The 24,293-nt window shown below is 60.8% G+C and overlaps 2 protein-coding genes across 2 annotated transcripts in view; both read left to right on the top strand.

Annotated features, from left to right (window-relative positions):
- HTT (huntingtin) overlaps positions 1 to 11,420 on the top strand; it is a 138,777-nt gene extending 127,357 nt beyond the window's left edge. Inside the window, 10 exon segments of the mRNA XM_021677709.2 lie at positions 1,680 to 1,810; positions 1,940 to 2,069; positions 3,796 to 3,951; positions 6,238 to 6,428; positions 6,590 to 6,704; positions 6,800 to 7,013; positions 7,387 to 7,492; positions 9,183 to 9,345; positions 9,522 to 9,682; positions 10,615 to 11,420. Of these exon segments, the coding sequence (XP_021533384.2) occupies positions 1,680 to 1,810; positions 1,940 to 2,069; positions 3,796 to 3,951; positions 6,238 to 6,428; positions 6,590 to 6,704; positions 6,800 to 7,013; positions 7,387 to 7,492; positions 9,183 to 9,345; positions 9,522 to 9,682; positions 10,615 to 10,828 (1,581 nt within the window). The 3' untranslated portion in view covers positions 10,829 to 11,420.
- Positions 11,421 to 16,733: 5,313 nt separating this feature from the next.
- MSANTD1 (Myb/SANT DNA binding domain containing 1) overlaps positions 16,734 to 24,293 on the top strand; it is a 9,765-nt gene continuing 2,205 nt past the window's right edge. Inside the window, exons 1-3 of the mRNA XM_021677625.1 lie at positions 16,734 to 16,749; positions 19,968 to 20,232; positions 23,730 to 24,005. Coding sequence (XP_021533300.1) covers positions 16,734 to 16,749; positions 19,968 to 20,232; positions 23,730 to 24,005 — 557 coding nt within the window. The remainder of the gene's footprint in view (positions 16,750 to 19,967; positions 20,233 to 23,729; positions 24,006 to 24,293) is intronic.

The following is a 24,293-nucleotide window of genomic DNA, read 5'->3' as shown; positions in this document are numbered from 1 at the left end:
ATTGTTTTTTTTTATGTCCCCGGCGCCCCCCCGCCCCCGCAGCTATATAAATGAGCACAAATCAAAGAAAAACCCTTAAAGGGCGCATCTCCCCCCCCCCCCCCCCCCCGCTGCCACACAGCCAGGGCATGTCTTCCTGCTTTCCTCGCTCTCTCTTGACTGCCATGAATTTGGGCCATTGGCTGCGTCCAGAAAAATTACATGCGTTTTTTAAGGGTTTTTCTTTTATTTGTGCTCATTTATATTCTCTACTCCAAGGAAGATTTAAGGTCTCTTGTATACATAGGATGTGAGTGTAAATGTAGCAGGATGCTGAGAGTCAGGCTTAGGTCTGGGGCGTCAGACAGCCAGGCAAGGGCAGCTGGGGTGGAGTGAACACACAGAAGGGCCCTTGCTCCAGGGGGCCACGGATTTGGCTCAGCATCCCAGCTGCCAGGTCAGAGGGAAGTGTGGTCATATAGCCCAGTGCAGCTGATGGGCCAGCTCTGGGTGCCAGGTCGACAGCTTCCTGGGTGGGTCACTTTGAACTGTGTGTTTCCGTGTCCTTGTGAGAAAGATAGGACAGTCACGCATGTGATAGTGCAGGTCGAGGAGCTGGAGGACAGGGATGTGGCTCCTGGAGCCATGAGCATGTGTGTGCTGGGTGCAGGGGACTCCCATGGGCGGCCTGCTGGCCGTTCTGTCCACTTCTGTGTCCTCTCAAACCTTGCTGGTTTACTTAGAAAGCAGTTATGCAGGACTGTTTACTTTTTAGCTTTTGTTTCAGGGGACATTGGCCACAGCAGGGGTCAGAAACACTTGTTTGTCCTGAGGGCATCCCCAGCGGCTCTGGGCACAGCTTTGCGGCAGGGCCCCCAGGCCCGCTCCATCCTGTTGTCTCCTGCTCAGACATTCTTCTGTGCGCAAGGGGACACAGCCAGGCTATCCGTGCTGTCCTTGCAGTGAAGTTTCTGCCCCTGAGATAAATCAGGGTGATGGGGCTCAGTGTCGTTTCTACAGAAGTGGGTTTCTGAGGAGCAGGCTGCGAGTGAGCAACTGTGGCTCTCGGGGGCACCTGGTCTCCTTCTGGGTCCAGAGGCGTTTGCCCAGCTGCGTCCTTTCTTCAGCATCTGTGCTCACGTCCAGCCATCGGGAGCGGAGCCCTGACCCCACCCCACCCTGCCCTGTCCTGTCCGGAGACCGGCCGGCTCCCACGTCCCTCTGTGCTGAGCCATCACTGGCTGTTAGGGAGTGAGGGGAGCAGAGAGGCCGCCCTCTCTTGAGGCCCGAAGATGACGTTGAGGCTTCGTGGTTCATATTCCGTCTATGGCAGCCTTCAGGCAGCTGCCTCCAGCCTGCCGGCCCACTGCCAGGACCCCCACGGCTGGTGGTATCCAAAGGGGAAATGGCTATTTGTGCGGTGTGGGAGTTGGGTGCTTGCTGGCTGGGAGGGTGAAGTCCGTGTTGTGTGCTGGAGGACTCCCACGCCGACACGTGTGGGAGCACAGGGGCTGTGGAGAGGGAGCGTGGTCTGTGTGGACTGGGAGCGTGGGGAGGAGCCCTGGTGGACGGGTCGACTCTTATTCAGCACCCTTGCCACCATCTCCAGAAGAAGCAGGAATAAGCTGGGGGGTCGCAGCTCAGGGGACGGACCCACGCCTGTGCCCTGAGCGCTGAGCCCAGGGCCTTGTCTCCTGAAGGTGTCCATTCACTCCGTGTGGCTGGGGAACAGCATCACACCCCTGAGAGAGGAGGAGTGGGAGGAAGAGGAAGAGGAGGAGGCCGATGTTCCCGCCCCTGCGTCACCACCCACATCACCCGTCAACTCCAGGTTTCCCATCTGCCTTTCATTTCAAGCATTTTGAACTCTCCTCTCAGTAATTTGATTTGTTTGGGTACCTCTTGGAATGAGCCTCTCATCTTGTGTGTGGGGCGATTGCCCCTCTGGTCTGCTCTGCAGGAAGCACCGGGCTGGGGTCGATATCCACTCCTGTTCCCAGTTTTTGCTCGAACTGTACAGTCGCTGGATCCTGCCGTCAGGGTCAGCCCGAAGGACGCCCATCATCCTGATCAGTGAAGTGGTTCGATCTGTAAGTCTGCCTTCCCCGTTGCCCTGCAGGCATGTGGCGCTCGTGACGGTGCCAGTGCAAACAGCCGTGCGCACCCGCAGCAGCGTGGGCACCGCGCCCGCCAGCGCAGCTCGAGGTCTCTGGGGACCTGGGAGGGAGCCCTTGGCGGCTCACACGTGCAGGAGGACCAAGTGGTATTTCTCCAGCCACAGAGGGACCGTTTGTACATTTCTGATCTGTGGCCGGTAGGCGTGCTGTGGGGGCGTCCCGTTGTGTGAAGGCTCTAAAGGACCCCTGCTTACCCACGTCCCTCTCAAGGGCCCATCTCGTGAACGTCGGCTTTGTTATATGAGAGCTGGACAGACAGGCCCGAGTCCACACCCCTGTGAGAAGCTCCGAGGCAGGCGGTCGTTCTCAGACTGCGGACTCGGGTTCCTGTGCGTTTGGGGACCCCAAAGAGCGTTTGTGCAAGGGTTAGGTCTGTCAGTGTTTACAGAACCCGGAGCACAGACGTGGAGGTTTAAAAATCATTCCTCATTAGACGCCATCTTCGCGTCTTTACCATCACGTGGTGGGAAGTGAGCGAGAGTTTGGAGCTCAAGACCCTCGTCCCTGCTTCCTGCCCGTGGGGACCAGCCAGCTGGAAGCGTCTGCTAGTCTCTGCCGTGTGGGGCTCTGGTTCTCTGTCCCCGACGTGCCTCCATCCAGTAACGGCAGGCATGTGATTTTGAGCCCGGCTCTTGTCAGTACACACCTTTTATGATTCTTAGATCATTAGATATCTGGTCAAGGTGAGATTTTTAAGAACCTCATTTTTAATTTGTAGTAGAAGTTTACAGCCTGATTTTTGTTCCCCAAAAATCGGTAAATTATAAGTACCTGTAATAAAGATCTTATTTTTTTTTTTACTTATTAATTCATCTAAAATAACAATGATGCTTTTAGTTTAAAAATAACACTTTTTAAAGAATTAGTAAGAAGAGCCTTGTTTTACATTTTTGCAAATCTCTTCACTGGTTTATTAGAAGAGAGTTGGATTCTCAGGTCTGCTTTGCATTCAGTCTGGTATCAAAGGACTTCTAGAAAACACTGCCCTATGGTCGGAAGAGAACAGGAGTGAAAAGGCAGACACAGTGTCTGTGTTACCCCGGAAGCAGTTCTGACCCCGAGAGGCCCGGGAGGCCTGCCGGTGTCCGCTGCGTCCACCTTCGGCATGGCTGCTGCTGGCGACTTGCTGAGCCCCGCTGGCTTCGAACCCGGGCCTCTGAGGAGAAACCGCGCTCCGGCCTGCACGCTTGGGGACGTTGATTTCTGGATGTCATGTGAAGAAGCGAGCCTCAGAGAACTGAACATTTTGGGGAGACAGGGAATCATCCCAGCATTTATTTCTGAAGCAGTGGCCCATTTCTCTCTCCAGGGCTTTGGAGAGCCTGTCCCCAACGCTGCAGGGGGGCCTGGCGTTTTGCAGAATAGCATTTGGAGATCTTCTCAGTGCCCCACGGTCGTGACTGAGATCCAGGCGCCAGCTCTCAGTGGGCAGTGTAGATGCAGTGGCATTTTTAAGATACTCGACCAGTCATTCTTCACGTTGTGTGTTTACACTGTTACTGTAGGTTTCCGGGTGTGGGCTGCTTATGTACCCGGTCAGGACTCCTGTGAATGCCTGTATTTCATTGTCTGGTGGATGTTAGCACATGCATTTTGGTCTTTACTGCTCACTTCCTATCCGAATGCTCTGTGTCTCCAGCTCCTAGTGGTCTCAGACTTGTTCACCGAACGCACCCAGTTTGAGATGATGTATCTGACGCTGACAGAGCTGCGGAGGGTGCACCCTGCAGAAGACGAGATTCTCATTCAGTACCTGGTACCCGCCACCTGCAAGGCGGCTGCCGTCCTGGGAATGGTGAGTGAGAGGCGGTGTGGGGGCCGCCTTGTGTTGGCTGCATGCCGCGGGTGTAGCCTCGGCCTTGGAAGGTCTGACGTGGGCAGGAGGTCCTCCCTGCCTTTCCGTGGGTCACCGTGAAGCGTGCTGTCATGGGTGAGCCTCGGTTGGGGCTCCTGTACCCCTTTGCTCTGGGTCATCATGGTGACCCATCCCCCTAGGAGCCAGGGGTGTGGGTGGTGGAAACGTGACTGGCTCCTCCTCCGCAGTCTCCCACGGCCCCCCCAGACCCCTGTGCTTCCTGTCGACCGAGCCTCCCTCCTGGGGGCCGTTTTACTCCAGACGCCCTGCATCTCCTCTCCCTAGGTCTGGGTGCTCTGGTCTTCTCTTGGCAGGAGGGCACACTGCCTACTTTTGAGTTCTTTCTTACTCTGCATCCAGTTGATGAGAACTCGGCCAGGGCGGCGTGCGCCCGTTTTCTGCGCATACGTCCCCACGTGGCACCTGCTCACCAGACGTGATGTGGGCACATGAAAGCCCTTGTGCGCGGGCCCCGCCTTTGTTAGCTGGTGAGGGGCAGAAGCTCTGCTACCAGACGAAAGTAACCGGCCTCCAGGCTGCGCAGAGCTGGCTTGTGCCCTGGGCTGTAGCCGCTGCCAGTGACTCCGGAGCCCAGCTTCCTGTTGGCAGCAGACAACTCCTTCATCCGCCCTACGCGTGGGGCTGCCTCCCCCACATCCCCACGCAGTCCTGTGTGTCCCGGTGCCGCGGCAGGTCTCTTGCACCTGGCCCGACGCAGGGGAGGATGAGACCAGCTCATGTGGGGCGTGGCAGAGGTGTGAGCCCGCGTCTGTGGCCCGGAGCCGACTCTCGCCCCTTCCCAGCTATGCCCCCCTGTTGAATTTGTCCCTCTGACCCCGAGTGCCTGGGCAGGTTTCCCCCATCCTGGGTGGCCGTTGGCCGTGGTGCCACCATCGAGGAGCAGGAACAACGGGTCTGTCGGCTTTCCCCCGTGAGCACGTCACTTCGAAGTGTGTGCCCTCTGGGTGTCGAGAGACATGTGGAAGCAGCTGGACTTGAAGGGGTCCTTTCGTCTTGGTGGGGGGTTTGAGCTGCTGGGTTCGTTTTCATTGTAATTGTGTTTTTGTGCTCAGGCCCAGATCCCCCTAGACAAATATGTTGTCAATAAGTTAAGTAATAGTCGTATTTAAAGAAGACCCTAAGGCAAGATGCTGCATGTTCACGCTGTCCCCATCCTGACATGCACGCAGACGTCCCTCGTGAAGGTGGAGGTGTGTGCGTGTTGGTGCAGGCCGCGGGTCTCCACAGCTGGTCCTCTGCTGCTGAGATACTTACATGGTGTTGGGAAACATGCCTTCCTCACAGCAGGTCCTGATGGTGTTTGCAGAGGCGGGGACTGGCCCCCCGGGTGGGAGTCCTTAGGAAGGCATCACGTCACCCTGGTGTGTGCACATTGGCCCTCAGGCGGCCCGCAGGGACCCTCAGGCGGCAGTAGCCACCTTTCCCAGGTGGGGTGGCTCTTGAGCATTGGGGTCTCCCCCACCTCCACACTGCTTACTGCGGCCGCCTCTTCTCTGAAAAGGAGAGAGTCCTGAGGGAGGAGTGTGCACGAATGTTTGCGTTCTGCTGCACCCCACTAGGTCTAGGGTGCTAAAAGGACACAGGTAACGTTTTAGTCCAAGTCAGTATAGACTACTGTCCCGGGTCCCCAAGACCATCCTGGGTTTTTGCTGGGAGGATTCATATATACTCAAGGCCGGGATTTATCCCAGTGAACCCATACAAAGCGACATCAGCAAAGGGAAAAGGTACGGGGTGGAGGGCGTTGGGGGGCACAAAGTCCAGAGGAAGCAGGCGCCAGCTTCCAGCACCCTCTCCCGGGGAGTCAGGTGGGACACGCTCTGTTCCCGGCAGCGCGTTGTGACAACACGTGCGGGGTCTCGTCTGCTGGGGAAGCTCGTTAGAGACGCGGAGCAGGGCTCTCGCTGGCGCTGGTCCCGCAGGCCCCTCTCCCTGGCTCGGCCCAAACCGCAGACCCCCAGGAGGAAGGGGTGTCGGCACCGACCACAGCGTTGGCGCGGATGGGGGAGGCACAGCCGGGGAGCCGGGAAGGCTCCTGATGGCCAGGACCGGACACCTGCGCTGCGCGGGCCTCTGGAGGGCGGCTCGGGCCCGCGGGGGGGGCTCCTGCTGCACACGGTCTTCCTCTGTAGCGTGCGGCCAGCCCGTCATTGGCCTCCCCCGTTCATCGTGGGCTAGCTTCTGCTCCCCGTGCCTGCGCTCTAGGATAAGGCTGTGGCAGAGCCCGTCAGCCGGCTGCTGGAGAGTACCCTGAGGAGCAGCCACCTGCCCAGCAAGGTCGGGGCCCTGCACGGCGCTCTCTACGTGCTGGAGTGTGACCTCCTGGATGAGACGGCCAAGCAGCTCGTCCCAGTCATCAGCGACTACCTCCTGTCCAACCTCAAAGGGGTGGCCCAGTGAGTACGAGCGGCCGCGTGGGGGTCTTTGTGTGGCCCAGGGCAGAGCGGGGTCACACATCACGTGATGGGGGGCACCCTTCCGTGGGGATGGGGGCTGAGACCCCTGAGACATGAGGACACCGCACACTGTCAGCTTGGGCCTTACCTCATGGTTTCAGCTGCGTGAACATTCATAGCCAGCAGCATGTGCTGGTGATGTGTGCCACCGCCTTCTACCTGATCGAGAACTATCCCCTGGATGTGGGCCCGGAGTTCTCTGCGTCAATCATACAGGTGAGCGGCCTTGGGCGCCTTCCTCTGGAGCAGGGAGCGGGTGTGCGCGCACGGTCACCTGCGGGTGGCAGGGTCAAGTCTTCCTTCTTGCTCAGATGTGTGGGGTGATGCTGTCCGGAAGTGAGGAAGCCACCCCGTCCATCATCTACCACTGCGTCCTGCGGGGCCTGGAGCGCCTCCTGCTGTGCGAACAGCTGTGCCGCCTGGATGCGGAGTCCCTGGTCAAGCTGAGTGTGGACAGAGTGAATGTGCACAGCCCGCACCGGGCCATGGCCGCCCTGGGCCTGATGCTCACCTGCATGTACACAGGTGAGCCGCGGGGGCCCAGGCCCACCCGTGCCCGGCAGGTCAGTGCCGCCAAGCTGCAGGCCGCACGGGCCTCTTCCCGTCTCAGTGAGCGAGGAGCATTCTCATTCTCGGGACGCAGACCACAGGGCCTCACTGGCACTTGAGGGAGATCCCAGAGCCTGGAGCATGAGGTTACTGGCTCAAGGTCACGTTGCTGTAACTGCAAAGTGGTCTGCGAACTGAGCACTGCACCCTGTGTACCTGGGCTGGGCCCTGGGCTGCTGAGAGCTCCCTTCACCTGGTTTCACATCATCTCTTGGGGTTTGTTGAACTCCTGTGTGCGTTCAAGGCACAGTCTTCAAAGCATGTAACCGTATAGAAGGATTTGTTTCAGGGAAGGAGAAAATCAGTCCGGGCAGAACCTCAGACCCTAGCCCCGGCGCCCCGGACAGTGAGTCAGTGATTGTGGCTATGGAACGCGTGTCTGTTCTTTTTGACAGGTAAGCAACGAAGCCCAGCTTTGCCGTCAACTGCCCTGGGGTGCTCGCCAGGAGCAGCTGCCTTCCCATGCACCTGCTTTCCTCTCAGCCTTGCCCCTGTGGTCCACCAGCTTCCCACTTGTGTCTTGACTACGCATACAGCTCATTCGGGGCTCTGCGGGGGTGGGCAGTCCTTGGACCCCAGCACCCGGGAGCTTGGGGTTGACCAGCTCTGAGGCCAGTCCAAGCCCTTGCCCGTCTCGTGAAGGTGGGGGGCAGCACCCCTCAGTGTGGAGGCATCAGGAGGGGCTTGTTAACGAGACGAGTCCTGCGTGTGGAGTTCTGAGCAGTCCCAAAGATGTCCGTCACACACTGCCGCCTTTGGGGAGGGGAAAGCCTCGAGGTCCTGCCCCCGGGGCCATGAGGAGCACAGCCTTTGAGCAGCATTAGCAACGGCTGGGGACTAGTGTTGAGTAGACTATGGTAAAGGTTTAGACAATAAACAAAAGCGCCTCTGAGGGCTTGTCATTAACCCCCGCCTCTCCCCGCTGTGTGCACTTGTGTCCAGAGTTGGCTCGGCTTGCCAGTTCTGGAAAATGGGTTAGGCACCTTGCCAGGCTCCTTCCCCAGGACAGGGCCTCGGGTTCTGACCCAGGCGTCCCAGCCCAGGCAACATGATGCGTCCGTGGCCTTGGGAGGCCCATTGTGTGCCACTCTGCCTGTCCTGTCCCTTCTGCTCGGTCAGCAGGAAGTGTCTGGCTTTCACAAGAGCGCGCAGGGCAAGGCTGTCCGTCTTTCCACTTGGGCCAGATGAGGTGTTGTGGAAAGCCGAGCATTGCAGTCTGTTTCTGTGTTGACACTTAAAATGAGTGTTTGTAGCCCTTCTTCCGTTCCACACAGATCCGTCAAGCTCGACCACAGCCGGGTGGCAGGCAGGGGAGCCCACACTTGAGTCCCCGCCTTCGTGGACCCTGTGCCCCAGTGCTAACCAAACAAACCAGGATTGTAGCGAGTGCCGACAGGCATGCAGCTTGATCGTGCCGCACACGCCCAGGGTGGGGCCAGGTTGGCAGAAGTCGCGTTCAGCCGTGGGCATCGTCCAGGGCAGCAACCTTGCACATGCTCAGCCACGGCTGTCATCTGCAGGCGGGCATCCGAGCACACCTGCGAGGGGGCACGGGTCCAGTTTCTGGGCCAGTTCCGGAGCCTTTCCGCAGCATGCGGCCCTTCTGTGTGCACTCACGGGAGCATGCAGACCGGAGTCTTGGGGGCGGAGGGGCGTCAGCAGGAGTGTGTGCGGGCCCCCGTCAGGGAAGGAGAAAGGTCCTCGCTGACTGCAGTGCTGTGGTTTCGGAACGGGGAGCTGAGAGGAAGCTCGAGAGAGCATTTGGACATGGACGGAAGCGAACATGTCATGGACAGTGTTGTTAGGAGTTTTTTTTTTAATCTCTGACGGCACCATCAAACCCTTTCTGCTTATTACTTGACATGACTTAGAAACCCCTCTCTGAGTCATCGGCCTCCTCCATGGGGTGGGGGCCCTGGGTCTGTGCATTCATCTGCAGGTCCCCGGTGAGGTCAGCAAGGGAGGGGTGTCACCTGTTTGCTCTTGCAGGTCACAGTCTAGGACCCAGGGCATGTCCCAACTGGCTTCAGATGCCAGGCCCTCTCAGGGTGGGACCAGACTCTGACCTGTGTCCCCTCCTTTTAGGGTCAGGAAAGGGTTCCCCTGTGAAGCCAGAGTGGTGGCACGGATCCTTCCTCAGTTTTTAGACGACTTCTTCCCACCCCAGGATGTCATGAACAAAGTCATTGGAGAATTTCTCTCCAACCAGCAGCCATACCCTCAGTTCATGGCCACCGTTGTGTACAAGGTGAGGGCACTGGGTCACGCGGCCGGGGAGGCCCCCAAGGTGGACCCACCCAGACTTTCCAGACTGAATGCCTTTTACCATGTGGATGTGCTGACCCAGTGGACTTGCCTGTGGGCCCAGTTCCTCACCTTTGGGAGCCAGCAGCACCCCTTGACCCAGCCTCTCGTCTTTCTCAGGTTTTCCAGACGCTGCACACCACCGGGCAGTCATCCATGGTCCGGGACTGGGTCATGCTGTCCCTCTCCAACTTCACCCAGAGGACCCCGGTGGCAATGGCCGTGTGGAGCCTCTCCTGCTTCTTCATCAGCGCTTCCACCAGCCCGTGGGTCTCGGCTGTGTATCCTTCCCGGGTCCAGGCCAGCGTGCCGTGGCTCCTGTTTGTCAGGCCTGCAGACTCTCCTCTTAGCATCTGGGTTCATGTTTCTGTTAAAGTTTTGGAAGTTTAACCTTTGCAAGGAAGCCAGCTGTCAGATGACATTTATCTTAAGCCTCGAGAGAGTGCAGCGTGGGTAAGGGAACAGGAAGGCGGGTGTTTACCACACTGACCGGGAGAGGCGAGCAGGAGGGGTGCTCCCACAGGTCCCTGTGGACCTCCTCCCGCCCGCCCGCGGGCCCCATGCAGCTGGGTCTGTGGCTGACGCTGCTTTTCATTACTCCTGGTCCATTGTGCCTTGTGTCATCCTCTCGGGTGAAAGGCTTAAGTAAAGATCCAGTTCCCACCCCAAAAATGCTGGCTGCCAAAAGGGGATGTTCTCCTCTGGCAGCCTTCCCCCAAGACAGCCCAGCGCGTCTGAGCAGACGGCTGTGCGGGTGCTGGTGGCAGGCCTCGCTCAGCCTTGCCTGGGAGGGCCCGGCCGGGGGGCCATGGCTGTGCCCTCTCCCCGCGGGAGCAGGGCCGGTGGGAGCAGCGGCGGCCGGTGCTGTGCGGGGAGCCAGGCCAGGTAAGTGCTGTGGAGCGGAGCCCCCTCGCTGTGGGGCGCCCCCAGCCGGCTTGCCCGCGCCCCCTGCCCTGCTGGCCAGGGCCGGGCTTCCAGCCAGCACAGCCATGCCCGCTGGCCGTGCCCGGCTTGGCCGGCAGGAGCTGAGCTGGGAGGCAGCCGCTGCTGCTGCACAGTCCGGGTGCCCCGACCTCGGCTCTCAGGGCCCCGCCAGCCCCGGGCCCGTCTGTAGACACGTGTCGGGGGAGGACAGCCTGGTGAGGACAGAGAGGCACGCACGGGGGACCACTCTTCCCTCACTCGAGCCTTGCTCCCTTAACTCCTCTCCCAGCCTTCCCCACGTCATCAGCAGGATGGGCAAGCTGGAGCAGGTGGACGTGAACCTCTTCTGCCTGGTGGCCACGGACTTTTACAGACACCAGATAGAAGAGGAGCTGGACCGCCGGGCCTTCCAGTCCGTGTTCGAGGTGGTCGCGGCACCAGGAAACCCATATCATCGATTGCTGACTTGTTTGCGGAACGTCCACAAGGTCGCCACGTGCTGAGTGCCCACGGGGCAGCGGCACCAGAGCCGGGGGGGCCTGCCCACGCCGGCGTGGCTCCGCACCCAGGCCTCCCCTTGAGTCGCGCCGTGGCCGAGCAGGTGGTGTCCGGCTCTGCCTGTGGCAGAGGAGCTCTGTGGCAGGGAGGCTGCGTGCAGGGACCACACGCAGGAACGTGGGGTTGAGCCTGAGTCCTTGCGGAGGGCAGGAGCCGCTGGTCACTAACCCTCTGTGCTGCAGCTAGTGCGAAACGCCAGCCAGCCGGCTGTTCCCGTCCTCTTAGCGCCCACCTGCCCGCGGCCACCAGGCTACAGCTGCTCTTGCGTCTGGGACGGAGTCCTCGGTCTTGCAGGTTGGCCACGGGCCTCTCTGCTGTCCCACAGGCAGAAGGTGGCGCCGGCAGGCTTTCGGGAGCGCTCCCCAGGGCTCTGGCCTGGGGGTCAGGGCCATGCCCAGCCCCCCGATGGGAATGCCGTGGGGTGTGCGGGTCGGGGGTGCTGGGAATGCGACACCCAGAGCCACACTTCCCTTTCTCTGTTTTCTTCTCAGGATTTAAAGTTTAATTATATCAGTAAAGAGATTAATTTTAAGGTAACTTTCTATGCCCGTGTAAAGTATGTGCATTGCCAAGTCTGTGCCGCATGCGACAGCGCCTGCAGAAGCCCCCCGAGCCGGTCCTGTCCCGGCCGCCCCCTGCTCTCTGTCCTGAGCTTCTCCCACCGGGCACCTGTCTGTCTTATTGACACGCCGGTGACGTCTGTGGTGCACTGCACTCTTTCTCAGGCGTCCCCATCTGATAAGAATTTAGGGATGTTTAACGTTCAGGTGTTTGGTCAGGAATTCACACAGCCCCTCTGAGGATTGGAAGGTGCCCGCTCCCCTGTCCCGTGCACGGGCGGGGCCTCTCTGGGCCGCCCGCAGCACCCTCCTCCTCCTGCACGGACCGCTCTAAAGCTTTCACTCCCCAGTGAAGGACCACCGGCACCGCACTGACAAGGCCGGCCCCCCTGGTCGCGGCAGTCTGCCGTGTCCAGCGACGCCGGCCCGGCTGTCCTACGGTCCTGTCCCGAGCAGAGTGTGGGCTACAGTCTGCCCAGGGGCCGACTAGCCGCTGTTGGGGTCTTCCCATGTGGTTTCTCTGCTGTGTTAGGGCCCAGGCATGTAATAGAGTTACCTTTGTCTGCACCTCTCTTCATCAAGAGCAAAGCTCTGTGTCTTGGCAGCCATTAGAGAAGGACCCCAGCACCTCCTCCGTCTCCTTTCCTGCTCAACCCATACACTGGGCCTCCTTTCGGGAGGGTGCGGATCTGTGCCCACTGGACCCATGATGGGGCTCGATTGGAGGGGGCAGGACAGGACAGGACTGGGCAGCGACTGGCCAGCCTGTGGCCCCCAGAGCCGCTGCTTCTACCCTAGACCCAGGCCACCGGACCAGCTGTTTCCAGCCCCAAAGTAGCCAAACCGTCCAGTGCAGACGAGGCCTGGACGTTTGGGTTGACCCCTGCTGGGCAAAGCCTGTGGCGTGCCTACGAATGGGGCCGTGCTTGCTGTCTGACGATGCTGGCAGGCACTCAGCCTTCTTGGCCCCCGGAGGTGGGCCGGTCACGTGATGCTGCCATGCTGGTCAGTTTGGTCATGAGTTCAAGCGCAGGCAGCATTTTGGGTATTTCATGTGGTAAGTGAAGATAACTTTGAAGTCCTTTCCAGAGTCTGCAAAGAAGGAGTTTTGGTGCCTGGTTAGTTACCCTGACGTCTGGCCAGTACGGGCCTGACATCCCACTGCAGTGCACACAGGCCTGCAGGGCTCACACCAAACTGCCTGGAGACCCCCGAGCTGACCCCCTGCCCCAGAGCTGCCATTTCCTTCCTGCCCTTTCCTGCTGCAGCGGTTTGGGACCTCCTGGGGTGCAGGGTTTTCCCGCCAGCCCCCGCTGAGGCCCCACTGAGCCAGGGCGTGAGTGGTAGAAATGGGTCCCATGTCTGGGCAGGACCAGAAGGGAACCTTAACGGAAAGTAAGTCACCATTGTCCCCCACCCTCGCTGGGCTCCCATTTCTCATCCTGCCGTTTCCCATAAAAAGCCTGCTAGCATGTTTGTGAGCGCAGGAAAGTGCTCCGTCCCCCCGCCGTCACCTCCGTGGCTCTGAGCACCCCGGGCCACATGCTCTTCCTGCTGAGGAGTTTATATCTGTAGGAAGTAACACTGTGAATGTGAGGTTTGGAACCGTTCCCCTTAGTATCCATATCACTGGGCTCACCTGCAAGTGTCATTGGTCTTCCCTTGTTTGCCATCGACCCGAAATAGTCGGTCTTAACAAGGGGGCCTGGAGCCCAGCTCTGGCCGTAGGCGCTGACCCAAAGACTGGCCTGTGTGCTCGGAGATGGATAGGAGTTGGTGAGTGAAGTCCTTTAGCCAGGGAGAGTAGATGTGTGTGTGCCTATGCGCAGATCTATAATTACACGTATATCTCAGTATGCAAATACGCAAGGCTACCAAGAATGGCCACGTCAGTTCTTTGCAGAAGTCGGCTTTTCTTAGCCGTGCCACGGGGAGTCGGCTGCATGGCAGAGACGTCTAGGAACTGTGTCATTGCTCATTAAAATCCTACTGAGAAAAGGGTCCATCCACCTTGCCAGCTCTCTGCACAAAGAATTAAAAGACTATCAAGTTCCTAGAAGTCTGTGGCAAGCAGCAGTCATATCATCAATCCAAACGTTGTTGAAAATGCTAATTTGGCAGGTTTGTTTGCAGAGGGGGGGTTGTTCTGCTGCCGACACTTTGAGCACAGACTTGAGTGAAACCAGGGTGATGCACGTGCCTTCCCCAGAAACGTGCCTCCCTTCCCTGTTGCCCTGCTGAGGGCTGCCCGTACCCGCTCCTCCACCCTATTTTTGCCAGCAAATGGATCTTTTCCAGAGGATGAATGCGGCTGACCCCTCCAGACACCCAGAATGTAGCACCAGAAGGCCCTGCCTCTTAGAGGACCCCCAACCGCACCCAGGCCCCCCCATTGCCGGTGTCACTTCCAAGTCCCCAGGGCCCCGGGGCGGCTTCTCCCGGGAGCTGCAGCGAGCCCTTTTTGTGGGTTTTGTTGGAACAGACTCTGACCAGCAAGAACTGCCCTTGGCCGTCCTGTAGACAAAGCTTCCTTCTGCCGCGGGGGCTGCAGGGGGCGGGGTTCTCTGGCATTTCCGGGAAGTGGGATTCATTTCCTCTGGATACTGGGAGCATCCTTCCGAGCATACGTCCTCACTCTGTGTTGTGTCCTTCCCTCTCCAGTGAGCCCTCGAAGCCACGGCTGCTAGCCATGTGACCGTGGGATGGTTCTGTGTGGGGGGCAGGGGGCAGCAGCAGGGGAGCGGCCTTGCTGGAGAGCTCAGGAGGACTGCTGGTGCTGCCGGCCTGGAAGGTTCAGGGGTGACTTTCCCCCACGCACCTGTCACTTTTAATGCAGCTGAAGGAACCCTCTTCCCCTGCCCCGAGTGCCTCTGGGAGCACCTGGCCCTGGACAGTCACTGCCGTTTCCCTGTGCAAACAGGGTGGTGACCGCCGGCGCTGGAGGATGGTGGCCCTTGTGGACCTGCTGCACGTGGTTGGGCTCTGAGTGGGGCCACCTGTGCACACTCCCTCCTGGGCACTGCGGCCGAGTGTCTGTCGGCAGGCCACGTGCTCCTGCTGTGCCGCCTGCCACCGCCACCCCACGCGGGGGCCAGCAAGGCCGTGAGGGGCACGTCCCGGAGCCCTGGCCCGGACCTGACTGTCCGCTGCCAAGAGGAGAGGGAAGGACTGACATGCAACGTGTATTTAAGTTTTTAAACTGCTGCAAACGTTGTGTATCTGAATTAAAGGGAAATGACACCCCATGCTGCTGGTACGAGGCATGCTTGCTCGCGGGGAAGCCCTGCCGGGGACGCGGGCCCGCGCTGGGGGGAGAGCGGGCCAGGTGCGTCCCAGGTGGGCCCCGCAGACATGAGCTGCTTGCGACGTTACGATCTGGTTGTGCCAGGGCCACGTGGCTTGGGCGTTGAGTCTCTGGCTCCACGTGTGTCTGGGGCCCTGCGGGGAGGTGAGGGCCGGGGCGGCGCTGGAGTGCTCATGTGGGCTGGCACCTGGCTGCTGAGCTCCCCTCGGGGCCCCGCCGGCTCCTGGGCTCCCGGGCTCCTGGCCTATCCATCTGAGTTTCGAAGTCATTCTGCTTGAAGTCCTCACGGCTCCCCGAAGTCTTGCCTCCTCCGCTGAATGGGGCGCCGTGCTTCTTAGCTCTGGGCGGGCTCCTGCTTGTGAGCCGTGGTGGTGGGTGTTGTAGCCCGGGCCACACCCCCAGGCAGCGGGCTGCTCTGGCAGGGTACCGCGACCGCGTCCACTGCAGTCCGGTGGGTTCCCGCCCGTCGACAGGGCGGCCCCAGAGCCCACACCACGGCGGGTGCCAGACAGAGGACACGGCAGCTTAGTCCCTGCCCTTGGGGGAGCAGTGCGACTGAGCGTGCGGACCTCCCCCGGATTCTGTGGCGGCCCTGCGCCCCTGCCCTCAGGAGCCAGAGCACCCCTTGCCCTGTACTGGGACCACGGTGGGGCGTTTGTCTGCTGCGGCTGGGGTCTCATTTCAGTTCCTGTCAACATTTGATGGGGGCGACTTCAGCTCCCCAAATTTGTCTGCTCTGTGATATAATTCCGAGGCCTCTGATGGTCCCTCCCAGCTTCCAAGGCTCTATCCCCCTTCTTGGTCCAAGCATGGACAGCCAGACCCTGCCTGGTGCACCTGAGCACACCTGGCCTACCTGTTCTTTCTAGAAAGAAGGGTCCCAGGGCCCCTGGCGTGAGTGGGCTTTGCTGCTGCCCATACCCTGCTTGCCCTCCGTAGAGGGTGAGACCCCGCTGTTCTTCAGAAGAAGCCTCTGCAGCCCTGCTGGGTGTGTTGGAGGCGGCCGACCTCGCCCCGCAGGCAGCCTGGCCATACTCAGCACCGCTGGATGAAGCATTCTGCCTGGGCCTGTGGGCACAGACGTGGGCACAGACGTGGGCCTGCTTTGTGGCATCACCAAGACTCCTTTGGTGAGGGAAGCTCATGGGAAGCCATGAGCATGTCCTGCAGTTTTCACTGCTTTGGGGACCTTAACATCTGCTTGGACGGCGCTTCCTCACCAGCTTCCCAAGCAGGAAACCTGGAGGCCACTCCCAACGGCCGTCTCCCTGCTGGCCACGTCCTCTAGGGAGCCTGGGGCTCATAGGCCTGAGGGGCACTAGAGGTGTGGGTGGGCCCAGGGGACCCACCGAGGCAGAGGGCTGGCAGGTAAGGGTCTGGGCTCCCCAGGGATGTAGGGAAAAGGGCAGTGGTGCTGGCCTGGTGAGCTGGGCTTGCAGCCCCCCCCCCCGCCCACGCACCCACCCATCCACACAGCGCTGGGCCGCAGCTTGGAGCTTCCTTCCACTGTGAGCCGGCCACCCTGGGACGATCGTCGCCCCATTCCACCGGGACAGCCCCCCCTCTGGCCCCCCCTCCCGGGGCTCCACCCTGCCACCCCTGCCATACTGTCGCCACCTTCCACGTGCTTTCCTGCCTTTGCCCAGGATGGAGAGTTCGCACTGCTCAGCTCGACCGCCCACCGTGATAGGCTCAGCTCACTGGCATCGACCCCTGCCTGCTGCCAGAGGCCCTTCACAGGCACGCCTGCTTCCTACCCTGGGCCCCCATGCTGGCCCGCGTGGCCGGGCAGGGCTGGCACAGCCAAGTATCTCAGATCGAGTGTCCGTTCACGGCGAGACGGAGGCCTACAGGGCGTGGCCGCACAAGGTGCCCCTGGCCTCCTGCCGGGGCTTGACTACCCCCTCTCCCTGCAGGTCCTGCCGGATACCCAGTCCCCGGCCCTCTGCCTCCCCATCCCTCGGAGACTGAGGGTCCCAGCAGGCCATGCAGCTGTGCCAAGGTATGGAGCCCCTCCCCAGCAAGGACAGACAGGGCCGCCCACCTAGCCAGGGCTTTTCCTTGGAGGCCCCACCGGAGGGCTCTGCTCCCAGAAGCTCCCCCAGGACTCCCTTCTCTGGGGGCTTCCAGTGCCCACTGAAACCTGCAAAGACATTGGGCATCCAGCCTTTTGTCCTGACTCCCCTGGACGCACTGGCTGGAGGGGAAGGAGGAGGTACAGAGCCCTCCTCTGGGGCCACGGTTTGCCAGAGCCCTGAGCACAGAGTGACGCCTGCAGGCCGGCAGCTGCCCCTTGGAGGCAGTGGGACCAGCTGGCCTGCAGCCTGGGGGCCCTGGGGCAGCAACTGTCCTGACGCGTCTTCACTGTCCCCAGCCAGGCCTGCAGCTCCACAGCCATGCTCTGTCTGCCTCCCCCTGCCCTGGGAGGTGCTGGGAGGCAGCCCTGCTCAGCTCTTGGAGCTGTGCTGGGGAAAGCCCTCAAGGGGTCCTGAGAGCCTTTGCCTGAGCACTGGGGGCTTCCTGGAGGGTACAGCCGCCCTGAGCCTTCCTGGGAGGTGTGCCTGGCCAGGTGGTGGTGTCCCTGTGCCCCCAGGTGACCCCTGAGGCCTGGAGAGAAAGGATGCAGACCTCAACCCAAGAACCCACTGAAGGCGGGGTAGAGGCCCCTGCTGCCCCCGCCCACTGCACTTCCAGTTCTGACCCCAGCACACCCACCCCATCCGGGGCACCTCCCGTCCTTCCACCTGACAGACAGCTCCCCATTCCAACCTCAGCTCTTGGGCGCGTGGGCAGGTCTGAGGAGGACCTCTGTTAACCGTGGTGATTTTCAGCCTGGACTTCGGGAGTCCCTCCCCCGGGTTTAGGCCACCGGCAGAAACCCACGAATGCCAGGCAGCCTCACTGACGGCCCGTGGACACCGAGCCTTTCTGGGCGCCTGCGCCTAGGGAGCAGGGCCGGGCCCTGTCCAGCAGGTGCAGTGGGCTCCTCCAGATAAAACCACTGGAGTTTTATCTTTTAATTTTGAATGCTGATGCCTTTAGGTGGCCCTTTCTGTCCATAGTCCTCATGGGTTCCATGGCCCTGGTCTCCTGCCCTGGCTGGCCCTCCTGCTGACGTTGGCTGGCCAGCCCCGAGGGGGCACCGCAGCCCATCCCCAGCCTGGCTCTCAGCCTACCTACCACCCCCTGCACTCCCCCAGGGATGGTCACCCTGTCTCACTGCCGGCTCCCCTTTGTGTTCCCGCAAGCGGGCCTTCTGCCACTGCGAGCCTGGTTCTTTCCGGCGGTGCCCTCTGCCTTCCTGGTGAGCCAGGCCCGTCCCCCTGTGTCGCGGTGCAGAGCTCACTTTCGTCCTGCGGTGTGCCCTTCCAGCCCCGCCGGCGCTAGCAGTCCGTGGCCCTGGCCCTCGAGATGTCGGGATGAGCCTCCTCCAAGCCCTGGTAGAGACCCGCTGAGGGAGGGTGAGGGTCCCACGGCCAAGGACCCCTGCCACAGGCAGCAGCCACCTTGTCAGCACTGGGGGGCCTCCCAGGAGACCCCAGGAAACGGTGGGGAGATTGTCCAGCACACAGCAGTTTGCACTGGCTTCATCCTGTGTGCCCCGCCCAGGACCACGGGCACAGGAGGGGTGACAGGTGTCTTTTACCGGGAGCCTGAGCCTATGCTCCTTCAGGAGGCCACACAGCACTGCTGACTCAGCTCCCAGCCAGCCCCTTGCCCACAGGCTGACCTCACCTCTCCACCCCTTGGGCTTTTCATGTGTAAAATGGGAGTAACCACGAGGATCAAAGTGGAAGACTCTTAAAACAGTGCCCGGTGTTTGGAGAATACTTGAATTCTTTTTTTTGTTTTTAAAGATTTTATTTATTGATTTGACAGAGAGAGACACAGCGAGAGAGGGAACACAAGCAGGGGGAGTGGGAGAGGGAGAAGCAGGCTTCCCGCTGAGCAGGGAGCCCGATGCGGGGCTCGATCCCAGGACCCTGGGATCATGACCGGAGCCGAAGGCAGAGCTTAACAACTGAGCCACCCAGGCGCCCCTCGAATTCTTATTTTCTCACTTTTGCAAATGTTCTGAACCCGGGGTCACACAACTAGAGTAGAAAATAAAATGGCCTGGCTCAAGGTAGGGCCAATCAGCATGAGGGAAAAAGGGAAGGACCGAAATGGAGTAGGAAGACTTCAGAGAGGAGGTGATGTCAGAATAGGGCTTTGAAGAATGATTAGGAGTTTGCCGGCTAAGTCCAAAGGCAGAGTCTAGGTGATCTATTGGGAAGGGAGGAGCTACTTAAGATTGGTCCCTTCATTTGTTCATTTCGTTATTCAGCAAGCCTTTAGCAAACCCTTTTCTGTGAGGTACTGGGGATGCAAGGAGCATGCCACCGCCTGGTGGGAAGCAGGTCGAGTACAGATGGTGCTGAGCAGGGTTAGGTTGGGGCTGTGCTGGGGCTGCCCAGGGTGGGAGGGACAGATGAACACTGCCCGCCTGCTGCCTGCTGCACTCTGGCCTCAAGAACTGCCCCGGCTTCTCCGCTCTCCCCACGTCACTCAGGCCGGCAACCGGTCCTACCTTCAAGGAGGGAGACGGGCCATCCTGCCCAGCCTGGCATCCGTGCATTTCCCATCCATGTGAGCACGTGGCCAGGGACATGCTGTGTGTGGAGCATGTCCTGGGTAGGCGAGGGTTGCTGTGGGTCCCCGGGGGCGTCCGCCTCTGCACCCTCACCCCTCGCTGCCCACCCTCCTCTCCGTCTCCGCCTCTCCCTCTTCATTTGCCCCCCGACTCCCCATCTTGGGCTCCCCTGGGTCCCTGGCCTGTGTGAGTGGGGCAGGGCTGAGGTGGGGGCCGCGGCCTGGACCCCCGCCCTCGGGAGCCCCGCGAGCCCAGCGCGCACCAGGCTCCTGATGGGTCGGGGCGGGCTCCCGGGCCGCCGGTTTTGGGTCTGGCCGGCTCGCTGCCGTATTGATGGCCCGTCAGGGCAGCCCTGATTCCTGCGCTTTCAGTTAAAAGGTTTCTGTTGTTGTAGCTTTATGCAGTTGCTCTGTTGCTATGGAAACGTGACATCAAAATGACGTTTCCCGTTTAAAAGCTTTTAACTAAATTCCTGCCTGTCAGATGTAGGCCCCATTTTGAGCGCGGAGCTGCCTTCCAGGAGTGGGGCTCCCGCCCTGGTGCGCAGGCTGCAGGCCCCGCCTGAGCACGTTCTTTCGACCCCACAGGTGCCTCCAGCATGGCTGCGGCCGAGGTGCCCAGCTACCTCGTGTCCCCTCAGACAGAGAAGCACCGGCGCGCCCGCAACTGGACGGACGCGGAGATGCGTGGCCTCATGCTCGTCTGGGAGGAGTTCTTCGACGAGCTGAAGCAGACCAAGCGCAACGCCAAGGTGTACGAGAAGATGGCCAGCAAGCTGCTGGAGATGACCGGGGAGCGCCGGCTGGGCGAGGAGATCAAGATCAAGATCACCAACATGACCTTCCAGTACAGGTGGGCTCCGCGAGCCGCGAGCCGCGTGCCCCCACGCCCCGCACAGCCCCCACGCCCGCTCAGCGGCCGGCTGCGCCCGGGCTGCGGGGGCTGCTGCAGCCCCCTCGGAGCTGAGTCAGGAGGCCTGCGTGGGCAGAGCCCGGCCGCGAGATGGGGCCTGCACAGACCGTCTGTGCTGCCTCCCGCCACGGAAGCGGGGGAGCTGAGGCCCAGCGAGGTGGCCGGGGCGGTCAGCACCCTCCCCCGGGCCCTGCCCTGGGTGCCACCTGCAGGCGGCTCCCACTCGGCCTCCACGTGCCCTCCCGCCAGCCGGGAGACTGCGGGCCGGCCGCCCAGGCGTGGCTTCGCTAAGCAGGGAAACTGAGGCCAGGGGTGAGAAGGAGGCTCAGCTCCCAGGCCTGCAAGTCCCGCCTGGTGCTGACGCTCTGTCCTTTCCGGCAGCCACCGAGCCCAGTTGTGAGCGCGGGCGGCGCGGGCCACGGGCAGGGAGCGGGGTGTGTGGCGGGGCTGATGTTGCAGCGCCCAGCAGGCCCCCACTCGTGGGAGGGGCCTTGTTTGTGGAACGAAGCAGTGGGGACCAGGCCTGGCCCCCCATCTGCCTCCACCCTCCCACTGTGGCCACCCTGCCCTGGCAGCCTGAGGGGGGCCGCGGAGGGGGTTCCCAGGCGGGGGAGCTCTGGTACCTGGGTGGGGAGCCAGCTACAGCCCCCCAGGCCCAGCACCTCGGGCTGTGTGGCAGCCAGGCCTGTCTGCAGACGGTCACTGTGTGCAGAGGGTCCTGGGCGTGGCCAAGGTCACAAGTGTGGAGCGGGTCATGGGCATGGCGAGGGTCACTGGCAGCGCTAGGGTCGTGGTCAGGCTAGGGTCTTGCTGGGGGGCAGGTCGCCCCGGAGCGGGGGGCCATGGGGGGAAGAGCAGCAGTGAGAGTGGGGGGGCCATAGGGCATACTGGCAGGGGTGGGCCTGTCAATGTCCCCGAAAGGGGCGCTGTCCCCGGGGCACGTGCAGGTGCCCAGCGGCTCCCAGCCCCGGCCGCCTCCGCCTGCCCTAGTGGCTGCCGTGAGCAGGGGCCAGAGGTGCAGTCAGGGCTGGGTGTAGACAGGGCCTGCAGCCTTGCCCTGGGCACCTTGAGAGGACCCTCCCGGCCTGCAGCTCCCAGCCTGTCTGGGGCCTGGAGACATGCAGAGGCTCGCAGGGCCCCTGACACCCCGTCGGCTGTTTTTCTGGCCCTTGGAGGAGTAGTTCCAGAGCCTGCACCTGCCTGAAGGCCCATCTCCACCCGCAGCCCCAGCTCCCAGGCAGGCCCAGGGGCCAGAAGGGAGGCAGCCACTAAGGGCGTGAAGGCCTCATTCACAACATAAACAATGTTCAGTTCCAGCCACCAACTCGTGATGTGAGGGCTGAGTTGTCTGTAGACGTGTGTGTCCCCGTTACCCCCTCCTCCTCGCACACGGCGCGTCCCTCTGTGCCTGGTGAGGGGGCTGCCCATCTGACTCAGTAATTCATGGGCTCTGATCGGTGTCTGGCCGAGTTATTCATTATTTATCCTGAGAGCCTTCTTCAGAGTCCCAGGGGAGGTGTTCTGTTCCATTCCCGGAGGTAGGGGATGTGGGCCAAGGAGGCCATAGGAGAGGAGGATGCAGCAGAGCAGGGGCCTGGGCCCTCCGGCAGGGCTCACTCCAGACGCTGCAGTCTGCTGCTGGGGGGAAGGACTGCACACGTATACAACACTTCAATTTCCCATTCCCTGAGGGGGAAACTGAGGCCTAGAGCAGAGGAGGGACTTGCCCAAGGCCACACAGCCTTTAACAGGCTGATGCTTTCATGGGTTGACTAGTTCTTTATCTGTTTCCCCCCACCCACACCCAGAAAGCCTCCCACAGCAAAGTCTTTTCTTATTTTTTCACTGTAGCTCTTTACATATTAGGGTTGTCAGGCTAAGGAAGCCTGAGGGGGTAGCCGGGTTCCATGGAGCATGGTCTCTTGGAATACCCTACCGGGGTCTCCTGTGCCAGAGCCAGGCCTTCCCTCATTTCTCCAAGGAGTAGCCTGGCTTGAGTGGTCAGAACAAGCACAGGGGGGCCTCTGGAGGGGCTGGAGGGAGGCTAGGCAGAGGCTGAGTGTGGGCCCCAGGCACAGTCCTCTACTTCCTGCACCTGGAATCTGTGCAGGCCTCCAGGGTGATGGATGGCTCTGGCGTCGGAAGACGGAGCGGCCATGCCTTTCCCTCTGTGGCCTGTCCCTGGCTTTCTACTGAGGACATTCTGCTTGGTGGATGTTGGCCTTGGCTTGCTGCCCTGAGCCACAGACCCCCTTGCCATCCAGGTGGGCCCGTTTGCTGAAGGCAACTCATTCTGATGGTCAGCTGAGTGTTTCCAGTGACCAGTGTGACCAGGGGCCCATGCTGGCAGGAGCCCCACATCAGGAGGCAGGAGCCATCTGGCCACAGGAATCTCTTATAGCTTGAGGGCCTCCCTACTTGGGAAGAGCATGGGGCAGGAATGTGGGGGCCACAGACTAAGGCTGGATCTGATGGGGCAGACAGCAACATCCCCCCCTGAGTTGTGGCCTCCTTCCTGGCCTGGCCAGGGCTTCCCAGCTCTCCTGCAGCCATGTCTCTCATCCCTGAGCCCCCAGAATTCAGCCAAGGCCCAGGGCCCTACAAGGCCTGTCTGCAGGGAAGGGCAGGACGCAGGGCTGGGTGGGGTCCCCACCCATGGTGGGCAAAGCTGTGCTGTGCATACCCATGGCCTCGGAGTCTAAGTAGGGATCCTGCTGCCTCCTGGTACCTTCAGCCAAGAATGTTATCTGGTCAGTTTGCTGTTTGCCAGGAACTGGGCTTTGTCTTATTAAATTATCCCTAAAGCTTGTGAGGAGTTTACTTTGCTCATCCCATTTTATTGATGTGAAAATGGAGGCTCAGAGAGGTTAATGAACCTGTCCAAGGTCACATAGCAAAGTGGTGGAGATGAGACACAGCTCAGATCTGTTGGACGCTAAAGCCTGTGCCCTGAACTCCTGTGGTTCTAGCTTCTAAGGCGTTCTCTTTAGAAAAACAGATTTCTTATATTATGACTTCTTATATTTGCATTATATGATACTTGTAATAATATTTTATTTCTATGTTTATTTTATTATTGCTGGTTAACTTACTTAAAAGCAGTATCTGTTCCTTGTAGGGAGTTTAGAAAGTACAGACCAGCAAGGACAGAAACAGTAAAACACAGCCCAGGGCCCCACCACTCACAGATGACCTTATTCACGTTTGGGCCGCGTGCTTCTGGCACCCACCGTGGGGTAGGTCCCCAGCCCGACTTCTTTCCAAGTCTCGTGTCACCTTGGCCCTGGAGCCTGGCCAGTTTTTCTGGAGAGGCTGTCTGGCCAAGAGTGGTTCCCCGGGGCCCCAGCAGCCCCAAGCACCCCTCAGCCGAGGGCCAGGCAGGACAGGCCGGGAGCAGCTCCGTTTCTCACCCTTGGCTCTTGTGTCTCTCGTTTCAGGAAATTAAAATGCATGACAGATAGCGAGTCCGTCCCGCCCGACTGGCCCTATTACCTAGCCATTGATAGGATTCTGGCCAAGGTCCCCGAGTCCTGTGATGGCAAACTCCCGGACGGCCAGCAGCCGGGGCCCTCCACGTCCCAGACCGAGGCGTCCCTGTCACCGTCTGCTAAGTCCACCCCTCTGTACTTACCGTATAACCAGTGCTCCTACGAAGGCCGCTTCCAGGACGATGGCTCCGACAGCTCCTCCAGCTTACTGTCCCTTAAGTTCAGGTGTGTCTTCCTTCCCTGTCCCCACCTCCAGCAGGGGCCAGGAGCCCAGCGGCCAGATGAGGGGCTGGGAGCGGTGAGGGCCGGCAGCTCTCGGGGTGGTGGCATCCTCTGCCGTCCCTGGCTGGCTGCAAAGGCCTAGGTGGTATGCAAGGGGCTCCAGGGACAGGGAGGCCTCGGACGGGGAGGCCTCAGACCAGGCTGGCCTCGGACGGGGAGGCCTCAGACGGGGAGGCCTCAAACAGGGAGGCCTCAGACCAGGCTGGCCTCAGATGAGGAGGCCTCAGATCA

Source organism: Neomonachus schauinslandi, chromosome 2 (genome assembly GCF_002201575.2).
Source record: "Neomonachus schauinslandi chromosome 2, ASM220157v2, whole genome shotgun sequence".
Classification (NCBI taxonomy): Eukaryota; Metazoa; Chordata; class Mammalia; order Carnivora; family Phocidae; genus Neomonachus; species Neomonachus schauinslandi.
Note: the sequence above shows the minus strand (reverse complement) of the source record. Positions and strands in the feature narration are given on the sequence as shown.